Below are 22,424 nucleotides of genomic sequence, written 5' to 3'. Positions count from 1 at the left end.
GCTTTTTTTTTTTTTTTAATGTCATCTGCACTCTCTCCTGTTTCTTCATTGACTCCAATCAGTCTTATGTTATTCTTCTTTGAATTGTCTAGCAGCTGCTGGATTGATCTCTCAAGGTCCCTTACTATTTTAAAGAGATTTTTGTTTTCCTGGTCACTAATTGCAACCCTGTCTTCTACATCTGAAATTCTGTCCCTGCATTGGCTTGTTCTGCTATACATAAACTTTCAATGGAGTTTTTGATCTCTTGGAAATCTGTTTGCATCTGTTTTATGGATTTCATTTGTTTCCTGTGTTGGGATTCCATCATGTTTCTCATCTCCTCTGTTTTTTTTTTTTAATCTGTGTCCACTCTAGATTTTTTAATCATGTCTTTATACTATGGGCACAATCTCTGCTGTTATGTGAGAAATAATTCCTGATTTCATTTTTTCCAGGTCCTCTTTCATTGCCAGTTTAGGGAGTCCAGGTGGTTGAGTATCAGATTGTTCCATCACATTTTACTTTGGGGTTGCCTCAGGTGATCTGTAAGTCTGCTTTTGACACTTATCTATTTGTCTTCTCACTTCAACAGATGCAGCCTGCTGTGCCTTTTTTGAGGGAAGTTTTTGCTCACCCAGTGGTCTTCAATTCTCAGCAGGCCACTGAGCAGCCTTTACTCTGCTGCTCCCCAGTACACCATTTCCTGGGTGTAGAATGGTGACCTTCTATATCCCGGATCTGACCTTTTGTCTGGGACGGCTCCTGGCTAGGGCCTGTGCACACTTGTGATGGTATCTAAGTGTGCCTCTCACTGGGACCCTTATATAGCTGTTGTCTGTGGGGGGGTGCCTTGGCTGGGGCTGTGTATCCCAGTTCCTGTTGTCTGTGTATGCTTCTGGCTAGAGTCTTTAGGCACTTGACAGTGGTATTGGGGTGAGCCTGTGGCAGTTGCTTGTGCATCTGTTTAATTCTTTTCCACGTGGGCCCTTGGCTGGGGCCAATGGTATGGCAGGACTCTGGCTAAAGCTTGCACACCTGTGTAGCTCTTTTCTGGGTGGGCTGTGGCTTGGGCATGGGTGCCTGCACTTCTGGGGTCGGGGAAGGTGGGGCCCTAGCTGGGACTCTCCTGTAGCCATGCCACTCTGGTTCATACAGTTGCTCCCTGGGATGTGCATGCACTTACCGATGGTATGGTGGAACTCTGGATGAAGGTTGCATGCCCATGCAGCTCTTTTCTAGGTGGCCTGTGGTTTGGGGATGTGTGCCCACACCTCTGGGGCAGGGTGGGGCCCTAGCTGGTACCTGCCTGCAGCTGTGTCCCTCTGTTCCTCATAGCTGCTCCCCATGATGTGTGTGCACTTCCCGATGTTATGGCAGAACTCTGGACCTGATATTTGTAATTCTTTTGGGAAGATACCTAGGAAGGGAACAGTTGGATCAAATGGAGCCTGTAGTTTTAGTATTTTGAGAAATCTCCTTATTGATTTCCATAGTGGTTGTACCAATTTGCACTCCAATCAACAATGGAGAAGGTTTCCTTTCTTCCCCACAGCCTTGCCAGAATTATTTCTTGATGATACTCATTCTTTCTGGAATAAAATACAATCTCAGTGTTGCTTTAATTTGCATTTCTCAAATGGTCAGTGATATTGAGAATTTTTTCATGTAAATATTGGCTGTTTGTACTTCTTCATCTGAGAAGTATCCATTCAGATGCACATTTTTAAATTGGGTCTTCAATTTGTGGGGTCACATTTTTTTGAGTTATTTATATATTCTTGATATATGTCTGAGGAGTAGCTAAAAAAATTTTTTTTTTCTCCATTCTGTAGGTTGTCTCTTCACTCTGTTGGTAGTTTCCTTTGCTGTGCAGAACCTTTTTAACCTGATCTGATCCCATTTATTGATTCTTTGTAATATTTCCTATTCAACTGGGGTTTTGTTTAGTCATTGCCTACACCTATGTCTTTCAGTTTTACCTAATCTATCTTCTAGTGGATTAAGTGTTTCTGTTTTAATATTTAAATCTTTGATCCATTTTTGTTTTAGTTTAGTGCATGGCAAGAGATATAGGTCTTGGTTCAGTCACTGGCATGTTGAAAGCCAGTTTTCCAGCATCCTTTAATAAAGAGGCTATCTTTCCTCCAGGGAAAGTGTTTGGTCCCTTTGTCAAAGATAAGGTGGCTGAGTATGCCTGGTATTATTTCTGTATCTTCTGTCCCATTGATCCACAAGTCTGCTTTTTTTTTGCCAGTACCATACTGTTTTTATAACTGTGGCTTTGTAGTATAACTGCAAATCAGGGATTGTGATGTCCTCTGCCTTTTCTTTGTTGTACAGAATTTCTATTTCTGTTCTAGGTTTCTCTTGGTTTCATATGAATTTTAGGACTTTTTCCTTTAGTTTTGTGAGGAATGATGTTGGTGTTTTGATTGGGATTACATTAAATCTGTACAACAATTTTGGAAATATGGTTCTTTTGACTATATTGATTCTGCCTATCCAGGAAGCGATATCTTTCCATTTTTGATCATTTTCATCTTCTTCCATTTCCTTTTTTCAGAGCACAGTAGTTTCAAATCTTATGTTAAGATTTTTGATGAGATAATTTTAAAATTAGTAACACATAGAGAAAAATGTTACCTATGTCTGAACAATATAGAGGAATTATAGATGATGGTGAATAGAATATCTATTTTTTTTTTTTTTTTGTACTGAGGATCCAACTCGGGACCTTGTGCTTGCAAAGCAGGCAGCAGAACCACTAAATCCCATGCCCACACCCCAGCCTAACAGAGTTTTTATTTTGAAAGGCAAAATATTTAGCAAATGAAATTAGCATTTTTGTGTCCTGCAATGTTTCCAAAATATAGGGGATCATCAATAATGTCAAATATTGCTGGAGAACTTAAAAGGAAGTTATTGAGTTTAATAGTAGGGTATACTTAAATCATTCTGTCTCCATTACTTTGACCTACTACAGAAGTCCTGAGGTGTCTTCAAAAGGCCATAAAGACAGAGGAGATATGGGAGGGTACCTAGAAGTTTCTAAACACTCTGAAAGGTGGCACCACATGTTGTCACAGTCACAGCACCTTGGTTTTCCTGTGGCTGGGTACTACCACTCCTCAGAGGAACACTGGTTGTCAGTGACAAAGGGAACAGGATGTAGATAGGACACTAGAACAAATGAGCAGCAGATACACACTGCTGTAAAGATAAGTTCACTGGAAAAATTAATGTGAGGAACTGAACCACAGAAGTCGGTGTGATGATTCCTTCTGTGGGTCAACATGACTATTTTGTATGACCGGACACATGGTCAACCACTGTCTTGGGTATGACTGTGAATGTTCCTGGATGAGACTGACCCTGGAGTTGGTAGACTGAGCAAAGCAGATTGCCCACCTTTACGTAGCTGAGCTCCATCCAACCCACTGCAGAGGCAAATAGAACTGAATGACTAAGTAGGAGGAAACTACTACCTGATGCCAAGATAAATGATGATGTTCTTTTGCCTTTGAACTTGAACTGAAATGTTGGCCCTTCTTGGATCTCGAGCCTGCCAGCATTCGGACCAGAACTTAGACCACTGCTTCTCTATCATGCCAGGCCCTGTATCTTGAACATTATAGACATGCTGTGTATGAGTCAGTTGAAATTTAACTTCTTTAATTGGGATTTATTTTATAAAACCCTTCTAATTTCAAGAACATAATTTTTTCTCAAAGGAGCGATTTCCTTTTCTGAAAAGAATAGCTGTGATACATGTTCAGAACTACCACTGCCAAAATATTATCAGCATTATGCAAAGCAGTTTTCAGCTTCAAAGCGCTACATTGTTCTGACTAATGGGAGATTTCAGCCTATTTTTAAAAACTCATCATGTCTGAGGCAAGGGGAACGTCACATATACTCCCATCTCAGCTTTACCTTTGAAACACTGACTTAGTAAGCATTAGTGTTTCCACTTGTGGGTTTGAAGTGGGTCACTTCCTCCTGGAAACAAATCCTGATTACAATTTGCTGTGAGTCCTCATCCCCAGCCTCATTCAACTCAAGAACTGCATGCATTAGCAGACCAGAGTGCAGTTTTTAAAAAGCGGGTTAGTGCAGAGTTTCCAAGTGGAGGTAACCTCAGAAATCGCCTCTGTGTGAACCTTGGTGACTGAGGCGCTTGTCCCAGATCACAGAGCTCACAGGAGAAACAGTCAGGGCCTACATTCTTTGTCTACCTTTGAGTCACAGTCTCCCTTCCCTCCCCTCCCCTCCCCTGCCCTCTCTTCCCCTCCCCTTGCATTTTTTCCCTTCTCCCTCCCTCCCTCCCCTCTCACTTTAAAACATTAATGGTTTTCCAATTTTCCTCTAGTTGTGAATGGAGTGAGTGGTACGAATGGCTCATGAATGTGCTGACACCTGATGTCATTCATCCTCTGTCAGGACCAGAGACAGCACCAATTGTAACTAAAGGGGACACATTCAAAACTGTAACTTGACATGCAGGAGTTTCAATCTAGCTTTCTCCACTCATTGCTTTTGTTCTCTTTTGTGACCTTTTTAACCTTTTAAAAATTTTCTTGGGTTTGTTCATATTTAAAATAAAGGTTGTTGAAAGGATTGTTCATTCATTCACCCAACAACTATTTACTGGATGTCTGTTACATGTCAGGTATTTTTCTGGGTGCTGAGAAGACAACTGTGAATGAAGTAGTCCCTGTTCTCATAGAGGTCATATTTTAGTGAAGAAGAAGAATGGAAAATGTGTAAAAATGTGTGTTTTTTGCTGTGTGTATACATATGTATGTGTGTTATGGTTTAAATCTAAAATTCCTACCATGTGTTTTAAATCTAAATCTCCTCTCTCACATGTGTTCAGAGGTGAGGCTTCTGGAAAATGATTGGACCGTGGGAGCAGTACATTTATGAATGTGTTAATTTATTAATGAGTTCATAGCTGAGTGTGCTGTTAGGAGGAAGGGCCTGGTCAGAATAGGCCATCACTGGGGCTGTACATGGAATGGTGTATTCTTGTTCCTACCTCCTCCCTTCCCCTTCTGCTTCCTGGCTGTCATAGGTGGGCAGCTTTCCTCTACCGTGTTCTTCCACTGTGCCATTTCTGCCTCAGAGCCAGGCAACCATGGACTGAACCCACGAAAACTGTGAGCCAAAATAAACTTCTCTTCCTTCAAATGGAAGGCGTGGGATATTTTCTTCTGGTGATGAGAAAGCAGCTAATGCAGTGTATGTGTTTGCATATATGTGTATGTGTGTAGTTAATAGAAAGAATTAGGCAGAGAGCCATGCTATGAAGAAAAAAAAACAGCACAAAGAGATAAAGAGAAATAGGAGTAGGAATATAGATAGGGGGATTAAGTAAAGCCTCGTAGGAGGGAAATATTGAGGAATAGGTATGAATAAGGGGGAATTGGATTCCAGGTGAAGGGAGTAACATATATGTTACAGTTTGAGGTTTAGTGTCCCTAAATTCATAGTTTGGCACGAAGTCACTGAAGTATGGTATTAGAAGGTCGAGTCTTTGGAATGATTAGATCACAAAGGTGGAGCCCTAGTGATGGGATAGACATCCTATAAAAGAGGGCCCAGAGAGCTGCCTTCCCCTTCTGCTGAGTGATGAAGCATCAAAGGCACTGTCTGTGAGGAACAAGGCTTCACCAGCCGCTGAATCTGTCAGCACTTTAATCTTGAACTTCCCTACCTTGAGATCCATGAGCAGTACATCTGTGTTGTTTATAAATTCCCAGCCTAGAGTGTTTTGTTTTAGCAGCCCGAATGGGCTAAGATAACAGGAAAGGCCCGAGCTAAGAATGTGCTTGGTGTGTTTGAGGAGCGGGAGCACAGGCCTGGGAGAAGTAGGGATGATGTGGCCTACGGCAGAAGCTGGGCCAGACCATAAAGATGGGCAAGGATTTTATCCTGCGAGAGCCGGGAGCCGTGGAGGGTGTGAGCTGGGGTGGACCCTCTGATTTCCCTGTTGAAAGGTTTGCCTGGCACCCAGAAAGTACAGGCAGAGAGAGGCATGCTGGAAATCCAGGGAGGAGACCATGGGTTACCCATGAAAGAGCTATGGCAGCTGGACCACTGTGGTACTGATCGGCTTTCCAGCGCTATAGATTTCCTATGGTGGTTTCATATAACGCAGTGTGGATGTTTGCATTTGCATGTGTAGAATGTGCATGTGTAGTCAACAGAGTTAGGCAGAGTACATGCTATGAAGAAAAATAAAGCAGAGTAAAGAGATAAAGAGAAATAGGAGCAGGACTGGAAGAATATACTGAAAGACATTTCTGTGACGGGCTGTTTTCGTGTAGCGTAATATTTCCCAGCTCCATCCAGGCCGTTGTATGTGTCAGTACTATGCTCCTGTTAATGCCCGGGTAATATTCTCCTATGTGGATACACGGGCTTTGCCTACCCATTCATCTGCCGATGGACATTTAGGCTCTTCCCTTCTACACTGTTGCGGCGAGTGCTTCTACGAACCTGGCCGTTGATGTCCCCTCGCTTCACTCCTCGCTGGCGTCTTGTGCTTCCAGCCTCACTCACGTCCCTCTCTCCGCCACATTCCATGTCTCTGCACTTCTCGTATCTGCCAGATTTTGCAGGTCGTCTCCTTCTTCACACCAGTCCCCCAGACAGGCAAGAATTTAGGAAGTCCTTGCTGTGCCTCTGTATGCCCATCTCCTTTTCTCCTCCTCCGTCTTCTCCTCCCACCCGCCTCCTGTGTCTCCTCTTCCTCTTCTTCCACTCCTCCCCTTCTCTCTTGACTTCCACCCTTCTCTCTCCTTCCCTCTCTCTTCATTACAGCCACAGCTTGCTCTGTGCTTCTCTCGCATCGCATTGTGGGTCTGCTTCTCCGAGGTCACAGGTGGGGTCCTCGCTAATTTCCTGTCCTCGTCTTGTGCATAGCGGTCATCTCTGAGGGAGTCTCGTTCGCCTGGTTTACCGAGCATCGTGCTGCGTCTGTTCTCCAGAGACCTTTTCAATCCCCCCTCCTCCTGCCCTCGTCAGCTGCTTTGCTTTGCCTTTAGCAGTCACTCATTCTGAGCTGTCACCATGCAGATGGCACCCAGACCCTCCTTCCTGCCTGGCCTCTCACCTCAGCGCCAGCGTTTTTATTGGACTTGGCATTGATGCGTCTGCTGACATCTCCTCTTCCTCCTCCCAACTCAGATCCAGGCTCCTGGTGCCTCCTCTCCCAGCCTGGCTTCTTCCCTTTTCGCTCAGGCTGGATTCTGAGCCGTGAAGGCGGATGCCATCATCCCATTTACCTCTGGATACCCACCAAGTTTGCTTGATTTACAGTGATTCCCCATCTGCCCTTGCTCTTCCTTGTCTATTGCGAAAGCCCTGATTCAGGCTGTTGTCATCTGCTGCCTGAATGATTGTGACAAGCCTCTGTCCCCTCCCTCATTCCACGCATCTTGGCTCATAGCTTTCAGGGGTACTCATGAAGTCCAGGCCTGAGCTGCCTGGAGAGCTGAGAAGTCCAAGAGCCAAGCCTGCTGCCCACGCCCATTTTCTCCACGACCTTTGAGAAATGACCTCAACACAGTGGGTCTCAACTGTCTATTTTTAAGTTGGGGGCAGGTGGCAGGATAAACCTGCCATCATCCAGTGGTTGTTCTGAAGTTTAAGAACGATGATCCATGTGGCAATCTACGTGGTGCTGTGCCCATTGTTGCAGTCAACAGCTTGCTGTCCTCACAGAGCCTCACCACCGCTTCCTCTGTGGCCTCCCACTCTGGTTTGCTGAGTTGGACCATTTGTGACCCTCAGGACCTCTTTTCTTCTGCTGAGACCACAAGAGAATGGGCCAGTCCTTACCCACTGTCCCTGGCCCCAGGCTGGCCTTGCTTGGGTCTCGGTCTTTTCAGATGAACTTGAGGAGGGAGAGGGATACTTGCCAGGTAAGGGTGTGGGATCTGGCATCGGTTGTCCTGGCTGAATTCTGGACTAAGTCACTCAGCAGCTCTGCTTAACTTTCCTGAGCTTAAGTTTTCTCTGTGAAAGGGAGCAGTAGGATTGACTTTAAAAGAGGATGCATGCATGTACAAGCACACCTATGTGTGTATGTGTACCCATGTTCACGTACACATATCCCACGTGAACACACCACATACACATGCACACAAGATGCCCACAAACACACACATGCACAGATATGTACACACACAAACACACACACGCACACACCATGTACACATCCATACCTGCTCAGGAACACACACCACATGCGAGTGCCCCATAAGGGTGCCTCTTTGTAGCCTCTGAACACTCGTCAGAGAGAGCGCAGAGCTCTCACTTACCTCCTTCTGTCTCCAAGGGCTTCGCCCCTTCAACCTCAACACCATGTCTGGCTTTGACAGCTCCTCTGTAGCTTCCTCTGGAGCACCTGCTCTCGGGAGAAGGGAAGAGAGACTTAAGCTTTTTCCCAAAACTGAACCAGGAAGGGGCCAAGCCACAGCATGTCTTCACCACATCTACCCTCTCTGTGCAGAGACCCTGGGAGATGCTGCTCACTGACCACCATACACGTCGGTTAGGAGCCATCGTGCTGGCCCCACCCAGTCTGCTCTCCCAGCATCGGGTCAGCAGAGTCACCTGCCCGTTCCTGTCCCCTGCTGTACTCTCTGCTCATGGTGATCCAGGAAGGCCTGCCTGATTTCCTCAGCGAGGGTGTAAACTCCCTGAAGCTGCCACTTTTCTTAAAATCCCAAAATGTGAATTTTAACACACAAAATGTTCTTTCTGGAGGAGTGAATGTGTACCTCCTTTAGTTCTGCTTATTATGTACATTTAGGATTCAGCTGATAAATATTTTAAGCCAATCCCCTAATTGTTGCATGGCATCAATTCTCAGTACAGTTTTCCCCCTTGTCTTTTAATTTCAGTTTTTCAGGGGTAGTCACTCAGACACACATAATGAGAGAGATTTAAATGAACTTTCTCCCCCTTTGTAATCACCACACGAAAAGCCATGAGTGTCACGTATAAGCCCAGCCTATATTAATATACTGCCATGTCATATTTCATTCCATTTGAATGGAATGAAGGGATTATTTAAATATAGTAGTAAATGGTACTTGGCAGACACTGATTTGATATATAATGAATATCTACAGTGTCCCTGGCTTGGAGTTAGGTGTCTGCCCTCCATGAGCAGGGACCTGGGTCTGAAAATGATGCAATGCCAGGTGCAATAATTGAGCCTCAAGGCTCCCACTCAAAGAGAAGATGCGTCAACAGTGATAAGGCTCCTGTATGTGATGTTTGACCTTCCCTCATCAGCTTCTGTTCCTGCCCTCCGTAATCTGAATTATACATGTAATTCTAAGATGAATAATATTAATATTCACTATTAAAAGACCCCGTGCTGTTTGCTTTCCGGAGCGGTGCGTTCCTAGCCTCAGAGTCATTGGAGCGCTTCTCTGGACTTGGATTTCTGGTCCCAACTCTGGAGCACCTGCTTTGGCAGGTGAGGGTGCCACTGCTCAGTAAACAGTTGCAGTAGTTCCTAGGTCGCGCTGATACTGCTGGTCCGGGGGTCACATTTGAGAACCACTGTTCTAAAGTGCCCGAGAGATCAGAAGTATTGGTATGTTCCTTTAGATTTGCAACATCCATAAATGCTTTGTTCACTAAAAAAGCAATCGAGCCACGCAGGATATGCCAGGCACAGTGTCAGCTATTGTGGCCTCAGGGTGCACACCACAGAAATGGCGCCTGCTGCTTGGAGCTGCTGTCGTTCAATCTGCAGAGGTGCTGAGAGCGGGCCGTCTTTACCCTCATTTCACCCCTGATGGAAGTCAAGGCCAGATCCGCCCTGGGCACCATCCTGGAACTCAAACTCCCCGAGCCACTGTCCTTTGCACTGTTCCTCTTGCCTGTTTACTTTCAGATATGGTTGCTTTTATTAACCTTGAGTCTGATTCTTTAATTCTGCTGAATGCCAGTTTTCCTCATGCTTTTATTTAATTGTGCATTCCCATTTTAATTATATCATATCTCCTTTTATAGAGAGACCTCATATATCCTTCTTTCTTTGCCTTTGGTTTTTAAGTCATGTTTACATTTGTCCAGATGTGTTTGTTTTTCTCCTGCCAACAGATCTGTTTTTTTCCCCCCTGTTAAATAATTTCTGCCTTCTGACTTTGAAATGGGGTGCAACTGGGACGGATATCTTTGATGGTGCTCAGATTCCTGCTGTTTGCCCCTCGTGTCAGTGTGCTGATGTGAGGTCCTCCATCTCTCGGATCCCCGGAGAGTGTGAACCCAGACCGGCTGGCTCTTTTGGTAGCACCAGGTGTGTAGTCCACACCCAGCAGCTTCACTCCACGGCACAGGCCAGACTACAAAAAGACCAAAAGCATTAAAAATAGCTCTCACTACAGTTCACATCTTGGAAGCTTTCAGGACAGCTCTCCAAAGAAACAACTAGCTTCTCCCTCACAGAGCCAAAGCAACACGGAGGAGTATTTTTTATTTTAGTAGAAGAATCATGACATAAACATCATATATAAAAATGATTGTGTAGGGAAGGAGAATGTTTTCGTTTTGTTTTGTTTTTTGTTTGTTTGTTTTTTGAGACAGGTTCTCACTATGTAGTTGAGACTGATGTGGAACTCACTATGTAGCCCAGGCTGATCTCGAACTCACAGTGATCCTCCTGCAGGGAGAATGTTTTTGAAAAACTAAAGCTGATCAATTTATAAATTTTTAGTGTGACTCATGTAGCCAACTTCTCTTATAGGTTGTATGATTTACCCTGGACTTCTGGAAGGTTTTCCTTCATTTGCAGGCCACAGGCAGTGCAGTTGAATTGTGGGTGAAGGGGGTGGATGATTTTTGTTATGCTGCTGGAAATCAAAAGATATATATATATTTTTTCCCCAAGCCACTCTTGACATTTAAAGGGAAACTTAGCCTCTCTCTCTCCAAATACTAATAAAAGTTAAATTGTACTTTGTACTAAACACAAAATTGTATAAAATTAAGCACTCCAAATCTGATTAAATAAAATGTAGCTTGTTAATGCCAACTGAATGGATTTATAGTTCATTGCATTTCCTAGAAGGCATCTGATTGTCTTCTGCCTTGTGTCTTTTTTATGAATGCTAGGCTTTCCTTACTATCACATGTACAGTATTCTCCTTCATTTAACACCACTGCTCATGGCCAGTCTGCTTTAAAAATATCAGGCTCAGGTTAGTGCCTCCCTAATTGTACTAGAAAGGCATCCTTCATGGACATGTCGAGTCACAAGTTTTCTTATACCTTTGTTGTACTAGAATATTCTCGAAGAATAAATGAAACCTCTGTGATGCCTGATCAGAATTTTACATAGCCATTTATTATGGCTTGTGTTTAGATTGCCCCCACCACTCACCAAAGCTTCATGTGGTCATGGGTGGGGCTTTTTCAGAGGTGGTTGGATCTAGAGTGTGTGACTGATTTATGATGCAATGCTGAGATTAAGGGTGGGTGATTACTAAATCAGTCCACTAATTGGTTTGGCACAGCCACTCAGTAATCCCAGTAGCCTAGATGGAATATAAAAGGGGCAGAAAACCTTTTACAGTCTCTTGTTTGCTTTCTTTGGTACCTTCTGCCCACCCTATGCTCTTTCTCCTCTCCTGTGCTTGTCTGACATGCCACTCTGCCTTGGAGCCAACCACTTATGGACTAGAACCTTTACAAACTGTAAGATAAATAAACCTCTCCTCCCTTAACTTGTGGGTGTTGGGTATTTTGTCTCAGCAATGAGAAAAATAACTAAGACAGAATTTGGTACCAAGAGTAGGGTGGTACCAAACCAATTAGTAGACTGACTTAGTAGTCGGCCACCCTTGATTTTAGCATTGCATCACAAATCAGTCACACACTATAGATGCAGCCACCTCTGAAAACACATGCCCCCATTGCCCTGCTTTGTCCAAGTGGGCCTCACCTCCTAATATTCCACTGTGAACCCATCAATGATAGGACCCAGTCTCCTCTCCAGGCCCTATTTCCTAACATTGCTGCACTGGGGATCAAACCCTCAATGCACAAGTCTGCAGAGCCCTTCATATTTAGACTATGACACTTCCTGATTTCTATAGTGGCTATACTAATTTACACTTCCGCTGACAGTGTAGATGAGTCCTCCTTTCCCCTGCATCCTTGCCAACATTTATTGTTTTTTTGTGTTCTCATTGATAGCTGTTCCACTGAGGTGACTTGGAATCTCAGTGCACTTTTAAATTGCACTTCCCCGATGGTTGAGGATGTTGAACAGTTTTCATATGATTATTGGCCATTTGTCTTTCTTTTGAGAGAAGTCTGTTCAGTTCATTTGCCCATTTTTATTGGATTACATGTTCTCTTGAAGTTAAGTCTTTTGCATTTTAATATATTCTGTATGTGAATCTTCTATTGTAAGAGTAGCTGGCAAAGATTTTCTCTTCTGTAAGTTGAATATGGGAGGTCTTACCATCTTCAATTTTTTTTCTTCAGTGTTCTACAATTTCATTATAGAGGTCTTTCACCTACTTGGTTAGGTTGATTCTTAGACATTTCATTTTTATTTATTGTCTTCTTTTTGAAGCTATTGTGAATGGAGTTGTATTCCTGATTTCTTTCTCAACAAGTTCATTATTGGTGTGCAGAAAGGCTATTTGTTTTTTATTCTTGATTTTGTGTCTTACTACTTTGCTAAATTTGCTTTTCAGATCTAAAAGTCTTTCGGTAGAGTCTCTAAGTATAGGATAATATCATTTGCAGATCAAGATAATTTGAATAGTCATTTTCTTTGACCAATGTATTTTATGTATTTGTAGAATATCACAATTATAAAATCCTTATTAAAGTTTTCAGAGCCAACTAATATATTTTAAATGGTCCTTAACTTACTAGAGGTTATAAATATTCTTAAGGGTTCTGATTTTAAAAAGTGTTAGGAATACGTTTCTCAGCTTTGTGAAAGAGCAGCTTCTGTGTAGGGAAGACAGGCTCCACTGGGACAAAAACAGAGGCTTTTTGTAGGACTAACGTATCTCTGACTTGAACCAGTGCTTCTTAACCTTGCCATTAGGGCCATTTTGGACTCACTGGCTCTTTGCTGTGGACTGTTGTGTGCATCGTAGGGTTTTTGGCGGCACCCCTGGCCCCACTAGATGCCAGTAGCACCCCTGGGGGAATGACCGCAAGCAGCGTCTCCACCACTGCCTGGGAGCTTGGAGCTGTGAGCGCCTCGGCTGAGAGTCGCTGACTTGAAGAATCCAACCTGGATAGGAGCTTTCATAGGAGAGAAACAGTCCTGCTTCTGCCTCGTCGAAGTGCCACGCTGCAGAGAAATGGTGGGCACGTCGGGCTGGAGCTGGAAGAGTGGGGGTGGGCTTGAGAGGGGCCAGCGTCATCTAGCTGGGTGAGGAGTACTTTAAGCTCGGCTGATGTTCATTGCAGTGTCCAAAGTGGAGGTGCAGGCCAGGGTGGCACAGAAGTGACCTTTGATAGCACATTTTAAAATAACTTTAAAATTTTATTTGTGGCCCTCACTAATGTTGAAGCTGACTGCCTTCCTTGCTCATCTGGATTTTCCACTGCTTTTTAAATTTAACTTTCTTAAGACCTTTTCACTTCCCCTTCCTGATTTTAGAGATAACTTCAATGCACCTCCTTTGGATCTTCTGCTTCATTATGCAGTTCGCTTTTGATCTCTCCTACATTTGTTTCCTGATGAAATCCTAGTGCTGTATACTAACCCTCCCTTTCTCTACTTCCCCCCGAGATTAAAAAACACTATTTCATCATTTCTGTTTTACACGAAAACTTTAAGTTCCTGTCGTAATCCAAGGTTGCAGGGAAGGCTTGTAACTACTCTTGCTGAATCCTGCATCCTTCTCACACCTTTGGTAACGAAGCCACAGTATGAAAAGGATACTAAAGACTGCAAAAAGTGGGTAGGTGTGTTTAGGAGCAGAATGAGACCACAGGACAGTGTTCCCTGGAGAGAGTGGGTAAAGGTGTGGGACGAATCATGCCACATCTTGTTGTAGTTTTTAGCCACTGAGTGAAGTGATTGGATTTTTTTTCCCCCAAGACCCTTTGGGAAACCACTAAAGGGTTTTATGTAAAGGAGTCATTGGATATAAACTGTATCTTTAAAATATCTCTCTGGCTGTCCCCATGTGGAGAGATGGACTGGGAGAGATTGCTGGAGTCCCCATAAGAGGCGGTGATGTGTTGGGCAGGGTAATCTAGAAGGTGTGATGCAGGTGTCGGAGTAGCGGGGAAGGAGGCCCAGTAGTGCTGACGGTCTGGCTGAAGGGAGGAACCATCTCCCTGGCTAGAGGTAAAGGACCTCAGATAATCACGTACCATAGAAAGGGACAGGGTTTGACAATTCAGAACCAGAATAAAGTCTGTCAGTATTGTAGAATTTTAGGAAAGTATAAATGCCATGCCCACCTTTTCTGCATAATTCCATACCTTACAGGGTTTTCCTCCATGCCTTGTCGACCTTGGGAACTCAAAGGCTGAAATGCCCACTCTGGCATGTGTTAGGGCAAATTCTCACCTCACGCACATGAATGGCCACCATGTATCTTTCCCTGCTGTGGCACTGGCGCTGTCAGTCTTGCTTGAGCATCCACAGGACCCTCTGTGTCTCTGTGACCACTTTCGTGGGGTAAAGAAAACATTATTCACAACCCGTGCGGTTCCTTTATTCCTCCGAGAAGAGACCAACTTTGAGTAGCATGGAAGAAAGACCCAGCAAGCTCTCATAGTCATTGACACTTAAGTTTCTACCCGTCACTCATTTAGGTTAACTCTGCAGTTGTGACTACAACACAAAGTGCAGATGGGATGACTTGGGTGAGCCTGAGATACTCAGAATCACGTATGTACGGTTGGTCTGGCGGCCTCTGTGAAGTGGTGCTCTGCTGGCTTTGGAGCAGTGACTGCCAGCTCCTAACTCCTTCTGCAAGATACTCATGGCTCTGTGCCCTTTTCCTCTCTTCTTCCTGAGATGGCAGGATGTAGAACATCTGTGCTCTTAGGACTTCCAGTTAGTAACCCACGTGAGGCTGATGGTAATGCCTGGTCCCTCTGATGGGCCCAGTGTGGACAGGTGTCAAGTGCTCAGCAGTGCTCTGCAGACCCACAGCTGGTTATGCCAGTGCCGCTGGGGTCCCGTCACCCCATCACCCCATCATCCCAGCCTGCCTCCTGCCTGCGCCTCATTGTGTCTGCTCTTCCGTTTTTGTTTCATAGACACAGCAATGTACTCATATATCCAGGTCTCGCTAGTGACGTGTGGTCTTTTTAAACCATCGTTCCTTGTTTGTCATACTTTCAAAATCCTTGATGGCTTTAAAAGTTTAATTTATTAGACCTATGAGAGTTAATTAAGTGTACAGGAATATCTGTGCAATATCAATATAGTTCTTAAAAGGAAATTATTAATATTAATAAATATGGCTGAAAGGGTTTAAGTTTATAAATGTGACTGAACATAAATTAAAGAGGTAATTAAAGTCATCTTTAAAAAGTCTCCTTTTGTTAGATGTGCATATTGAAATATTCACAGGTGCAAAGAAATTTAAGATTCCCCAGTGGGGAAGATAAGAGTCTTGATGAGATTAAACAAAAAGTGTTAATAATTGTTGAGGCTAAGTGATGGATATGTGGGCTTTACTTGTTAGTCTCTAAGTAAGTTTGCCTCAAATTCCCCGGTAGCCAGGCATGGTAGCACATGCCTGTAATCCCACGATTCTAGGATGTTGAGCTGGGAGGATGGCAATTCCTAGCTCAGCGTACCCAAGTTAGTGACTTAGCATGGTCTTATCTCCAAAATTAAATGTAGAAAGAAGGTCTGGGGGTGTAGCTCAGTATGAAGGCCCTGGGTTCAATCCCCAGTTTTGCAATAAACAACAAACAACAACAACAACAACAACAAAACCCACTCCTTTAAAAATCCCATATACAAAATGTCCAAAGCAGTGGTTGTTTAAATTTTCTTATAAGAACTTTGAAGTTCACAGAATCCTTCATTGTTCCCCTGTTCATTCTGTCTGGTAGGGCTAAACCTTTTGGACTGATATGTAGTTGACTCCTGGTTTTGTGTGATTGCAAGGCCACCATTCTAAGGTCTTTCCAGAGACAAGATTCATGACAGCATCTACACTCATTCAGCCACACTGCCTGTAAGAGGCCACCACTTATAAAAAGCTATCTTTTTCATAAATGTACTTTTCTAGTCATATTATTGAACCTTTGAAGGAAGAGACATTAAAAAGTAATTCTTGGGGCTGGGGATTTAGCTCAGTGGTTCCGCCACCTGCCTCACAAGTGCAAGGTCCTGAGTTAGATCCCTGGTACCAAAAAAAAAAAAAAAGTAATTCTTGGCACAGTCTGCCCTAGCAAACCACACATGGGCTCTGAGTTATGGGTGATATTTATGATTTTACTTTTTATCTCTCTCTGTGTCTATATGCATGCTTCCTTCCTTCCCATTATTTTCTGCTATCTCCTTCAGATTAACTGCATTGTGGTTGCTGGTGGTGGTATGTATTGCATTAGCCATAACAGCTGTTTAATGGCTCGGGCCCAGCACATCACTTAAACTTCTCAATTTGCAGTTTTCCCATCTGTAAAATGGGGGTGGGTTATAATAGTACTGACTGCACAGGGCTGCGGGGAGGACTATGAATTCATGTGGAAATAAGTGCTCTATTGTAAACGTTAGCCACTACTTTTAGACAAATCTTATTTGTCTCACTCCCCTTAAAAACAATTCATTCCCCTACACTTTGAGTTTGAGCTTTCACTTGAAAATATATGCTCCGTACATTACTAACATGTTGAACTGTTCTGTTCTGGAGCTTTGAAATAGCCTTCTGTCCTGGTTTTGGAACTTTTAACAGTTCAGGCTTATTTTAATGCATCTTCTTAGACCCTTGAGTGAGCTAGAATCTCTAGACTCCTGACGTACATGTGGAAGAGAAAGTTCACAAACAAGTGGCCCCACATCCATGCAGTCTGTAATTTGTCCTCATTAGGGAGGTAACTGAAACTCGGGAAAATCCCTTTGTTTGATATCATTGATTTGTTTTTGCAAAGCTCAGACGCAAGAAGTAATGACAGTCTCTCCAAACTAACGATTCAGAAATGCAAGTTTCCGCATAGTTAAAAGCATCCTGGAGATATGGGAAATGTTGCGGCGTGATTAAAATCCTGTTGAAATAACCGTGCACAAACATCTACAATGGGAATTATCTGCAGAGTATCAATGGCCCTGCCACTCACATAACATAAGTCACCCCCCCTTTCCTCTCTTTTTATGTTTTGTTCTTTTTCCAAATTTTCTTTCATAATCATTGCCCACTTTAGGAAGAGTAGCCAGCCGAATGGGATGTTGTCCTTTAAACTCGTCTCTCTAGAGAGCCGTTGTTTTTCCAAAACTGATAAAAAAAAACTAACAATTGTTTAAATCTTTGTGAACTTCCCAGGTGTTTCAGTAGATTTATATCCTTGCTTTCTTACCATATGAGTGGTGATTATGTTATGATTCAACAAAGCCACCATGAGGGCTGGCTTCACAGGGAACTTAGAGTTAGATTTATGACTCAAATAAGTATTAAGAATAATGTATTAATGTGCTTAGCATTATCTGTGCCTCAATCTCTTTATCTTTAAGGTAAGAGGTTGGGACTCAGCATTAACATGGATAGGCTCTTGTAGCTAACAAATACTATAAATTAAAAACTTTAATATCAGACATCTTCCTAAAGTTTTTTCTGTAGGTGTTGTGGTGGCCTAGAGAAAGTGGGTGTTACCTCACTTAGCCAGGCAGAGTATGAAATTTTATGTTAGAAAGAAGCTGTCCACTGGGACAGACTGGGCCTCTAGTCTCAGTTCTGAAGGTTCTGAAGGTAACCTTTGCAATAAAGACTCAGGCAAAGTAAATGATTTCTCAGATGCTTCCAAAATGCTGTGATTGTTCCTAGTTAGAAAGGTAAACGAGCTTAAAGAGTAGCTGGAAGACGAGCTCCAGGCTGTTACTTCCTTGGGTGGGCACCGCGGAGTCCACCAATCTGTGGGTTGGCTTGCGGTGGTTTTAGAAAAACACATCTTATAACGTGTGCATGTCGTTCTACGCAGGTTACACCGGAGAACTTTGCCAGTCCAAGATTGACTACTGTGTCCTGGACCCGTGCCGAAATGGAGCCACCTGCATTTCTAGTCTCAGTGGATTCACCTGCCAGTGTCCAGAAGGTAAAATACTAATTACTGCTCCAGAAACGCTTGTCACTTTTCACTTTAAATCAAACATGAATTTGATCAATTTTGTACTTTACATTTCTGAAAAACTCGGTATAAGAGAACTTCCTATTTTGTTTCATTTAAACAAAATGTGCACGGTACCTTTTGAAAACTCTATGCTGGCATAACTTGAAGATTATGTTAGAATATTGGGTGTAAGCTAAGAATTTTGCTGATTTTGATTTATACACTGAAAATTAACTTCTTTAATAAAACAGAGTTCTTTCTAATGGTGAAGTCTCACTTAAAATTACCATTTTTATTAGGCTATTCAGTTTTTTATATCAGTTCACAAAAAAATTGAACCTGTAGCTCATCTACTTTGGTTTTTATGTTAACTTTACAATGTCTTATAAAATTCAGTCACCCAGAAAGCCACATCTTTAGGGCTTTTATTTTAGAAAATAGTTTCACTGTTAGAATAGTTTCTCCCGGCGGATGAGGTAAATAATTACAGGTAGACAATGGTGTTCAAGGAGTGATTTTGTACTTTGAGGAAGTTTTGTTCCCGTTTTTGCTTGCAGGGATGCTATGAAAGGGCTTACTTTTAAACCTTTTAATATTATAAGAATAACATGGTATTAGAGGCTTTCCCCTCATAAAACCATCATGTAAACTCCTGATCCAGAGAAGTCACTTTGACAACTGCATAAAATAGAGTCACACATCCACAGAGATTAAATTTAAGAGTCTAAGTGCTTAAGGAAACGTCTCTGCACTCAAAATTGCCGTCTGCTGGTCCCGGCTGAGATCCTGGAGGAAGGCAGGGTGGCAGTGGGCGTGGATAAGAGGCCACTGTGGCCTCCCAAGGTAACCCAAGTGCTGTGCATTTGTGAAGAACATCACCTAATTCTTTACCGTTTTGGAGAAACAAACACCAACACCAGGGGCAAGTTCTCCTCTCCCCCGCCCCATGCAGGACCAGTGGTAGGGATGGGTTGGCTATGGTTCACTGAGCTGTCGCCCTCTAGCTGTGTGGGCTGGTAAGGAAACTGGTCACCACGCCAACGGGGTCCCACAGGCTTGGCTGGCCTGTTCTTCACTGCTCTTATCTCTCTCTGCACAACAGGCAAGCAGATATAGTCAGAGGGACTGAGATAGAGCAAGTGGCACGACTGTCACTTGCCGATGAGCACTTTGCTGGTTTTCAGAGCTTTATCACACCCGGAATGAGTCAGTTGCCGCCTACCTCTGGTTGCTTTTCAGTCAAGGGCAGGCTTCAGGGTTGTTCTGGGGTCAAGTGGGATTTTTGTAAAAGAGCTTGGAGAAGTCTAAAGTGCTTTGTTGTGATTGCTTTGATTTTTACCAGATGGTTACAGCAAGACCCCAGAAGTTCAAAGAGGAGGAGATTGCAGAAAATCGCACTGGTAATAAGGATGGCCTTTGAACTAGAATCTAGGAATCTTCCTCTCACTCAAGACTTTATTTTTTAGGTGGCCAGGATATTTCCTGAGTATTTCCTTTATCCCAGGTGCCGCTCAGGGTATAACACCTGGTGAAGCTGGGTTGGTCCTCCTGAGGTGCCCGCACAAGGACAGTATGACAGGCAGCAGACACCTTGAAAATGTGCGAAAGGGGTCTTCCTCGCCCTGGGGTCAAGAGAGATTCCCACATGGTGAGACTCCAGTAGAGGAGGGGAGAGGGAGAAGGTGGCAGCTAGCTTGAAAGGAGTGGGACCAGGCAGCAGGGCTTCCTGGGCCAGAAGGAAGGGGAGGGCCTCAGAGGGTTCCTCCAAGACCCAGTTCCTCCCCTGGGCAAGTGACTGCATCTCTTGGTGCCTTTGAGAAACACACATGAAAAGCAGCAAAAGCAAGGCTTTAATTCAGTCTGCCAAGGCCGGTGTCTGCTGAGCAGGCACTCAGAGTGGTTACACTGAGCAGTTTGTCCCCTCTCACGGAGGTCCCTTCCTCCAGTTCCTCACCGGCTGAATACAAGGAGGAACACAGTCTCTCTAGATGCTGCCAGAGTCTTCCTTTTCTCTCTATATGACAGTTACTTGGACCTCTTTCCAATTTGAGTTCAGATTTCTTCATAGCACTGCCTATTCTTTACTCTGGGATTTTTTGGGAAGCAGATATTCCCGATTAGAGATTTCATGCAACTTTGCGATTACTGTTTCTGTTTCCCCTCATTATCTTATTGTGAAAATGGGCCATTCTATTCAATTCTCCCTTTCCTAGACACCTACAGTTTTCAACAAAGGCTTTCTTACTTGTTTATTTCTCCCCTAAGGTCCCATTTGCTTAGGGACCTTCTAGAATTGTCAGAATGTTAGACAGTTTTAACTGCCAGGGATTTTCCAGTCAGAGTTCGGGCATTGAACTCAGGACCTTGTGCTTGCCAGGCAGACGCAGTGCCACTGAGCTACATCCCTGGCCTACTGTTTTGTCTCGAGAGGGGAAAGTCTTTTTCCTACAGTACCTCATGCTTTAATCTGTAAAATGAAGGCGATGCTGCTGCCTGCTTCAAAGGGTCGGTCACAGTTCAGGGACAATGTTGCAGATAAAGTGCTGAGCCCGCTGCATGGCTAAGTGCTCCAGAAATATTGGCTATTTTACCATTATTGTCTTCATTGCAGTTATTATCCTTAAGCCATTGAGAAACAAAGAGGGAAATGAAACATTTCCATTCTGGAGCAGTGTCGAGCGTAAGGTGGAGAGAGACAGGAATGGAAACAAGGAGGAGAGTTTGGAGATGACTGTTGAAGTCCAGGTGGTAGAAGTCAGTGTTTCAGAATAGAAGCACAGAGACGGGGAGAAACTGGCGGGTTTGAGAGAACTCTGAGGTGAAGTAGAGAGGCCCTGGGGATGGTTAGGGTTACGGAGCATGAAGGAGAGAGAGTAGGGTGAGCTTCCCACAGCCTTTTCTAGGAAGTCTGCCACTCGGATGTCTCTCTCCATCAAAGACTGAGCAGAGATTTAGTTATGGCCTAGAAGGACTCCCAAAAGCTTTCAGAGCATCTCAGCTCAAGCCTATAGCTGGCGAGGAGCATTCTAAAAGCAGTCCCGATCCTTGGGGTGGTCGGTGCGCTAACTGAACTTATAGAGTACCTCCACCCTGGAGAAGAGCCTGCGCTCGAGAATCTTCACATCAGCCACGAGGCCAGTTTGACAGCCTGAAGGGCAAACTTGGCAAATATCTCAAGTCCGCAGAATGTTCTCAAGTTGGGATAGAGCCTTTGACCCTCCCACTTCCTTTCCATTGCTTCTTTGAGCACTTGGGTTGATTCTGCCTTCTCCGTCCTCCCTCCAGGAGAAGGAACGTATTTTATACATCTCTTTGTCCTCACTTGCTCCTAACACCCCATCTGTGCATCATGTTTTATGTTGGCAGAAGGTTAATTAATATTTGGCAGATTATTCAATTATAAAATCTGATGCCACTCGCTCTCTATGATGCTTCTTTTTGTGATGAAGACTGGAATCCTTTTACAACCATCTCTGTCAGGCGAGAAAGCTGTTAAAACTGTGCCTTCCCTTGGGTAGTGCTTAAGCATGGCACATCTATATCCTGGCTCTTTCCTATTCTTTTTACATCGATGCTTTTCCCTTCAAGGGTCTTTTCGCATCTGATGTGGGCCAGGAGCTCTGAGATTGGTGCCTTCCTGGACCCCTGCATTCTCTTAAGTCTCGCTTCCAAAATTCAGAGTCATACACCAGCGGGACAGGTCTGCTCTCCTCCCATGCCAGGGTTACATCCTTCATCAAGAACTTCTGGCTGTTTTTATTTTTTATTTCTAATCTACTTTCCCTAGGTCCGTCTTTGAGAAGTATAGTTTCAGATTCTGGATACAGCAGGGAAGATAAGAAGTGGAAGTAGAAATATCACGAATATTTTTTACATCTGCCTCATGGAATGATGACCATAAATATAAGTACTTAGAATCTGATATTATTGCTTATGACTGTGTTCCTAATCCTGAGGTTATCTTTATGTCTGAAGATTTCTAATTATACATACTCCCTCTCCCTGCATATTGGCATTTAAATATGCATGTTTAAATATATGAATATTTAGCTGGGCATGGTGACACACGTCTGTAATCCAGATGATGGCAGGAGAACCATGAGTTTGAGACCAGTCTGGGCAACATAGTGAGACCTTCCCCATCTCAA

General features: G+C 43.7%; 1 protein-coding gene across 1 annotated transcript in view; it reads left to right on the top strand.

Annotated features, from left to right (window-relative positions):
• Dner (delta/notch like EGF repeat containing) overlaps positions 1-22,424 on the top strand; it is a 195,230-nt gene that overhangs the window by 76,155 nt on the left and 96,651 nt on the right. The window contains exon 6 of the mRNA XM_010608136.3: positions 18,148-18,261. Coding sequence (XP_010606438.2) covers positions 18,148-18,261 — 114 coding nt within the window. The remainder of the gene's footprint in view (positions 1-18,147; positions 18,262-22,424) is intronic.

The sequence above is a fragment of the Fukomys damarensis genome, unplaced genomic scaffold, assembly GCF_012274545.1.
Source record: "Fukomys damarensis isolate Sample0158 unplaced genomic scaffold, DMR_v1.0_HiC HiC_scaffold_16, whole genome shotgun sequence".
NCBI classification, from domain to species: domain Eukaryota; kingdom Metazoa; phylum Chordata; class Mammalia; order Rodentia; family Bathyergidae; genus Fukomys; species Fukomys damarensis.
The sequence above is the reverse complement of the archived record's forward strand: the minus strand, read 5'-3'. Positions and strand labels throughout refer to the sequence as shown.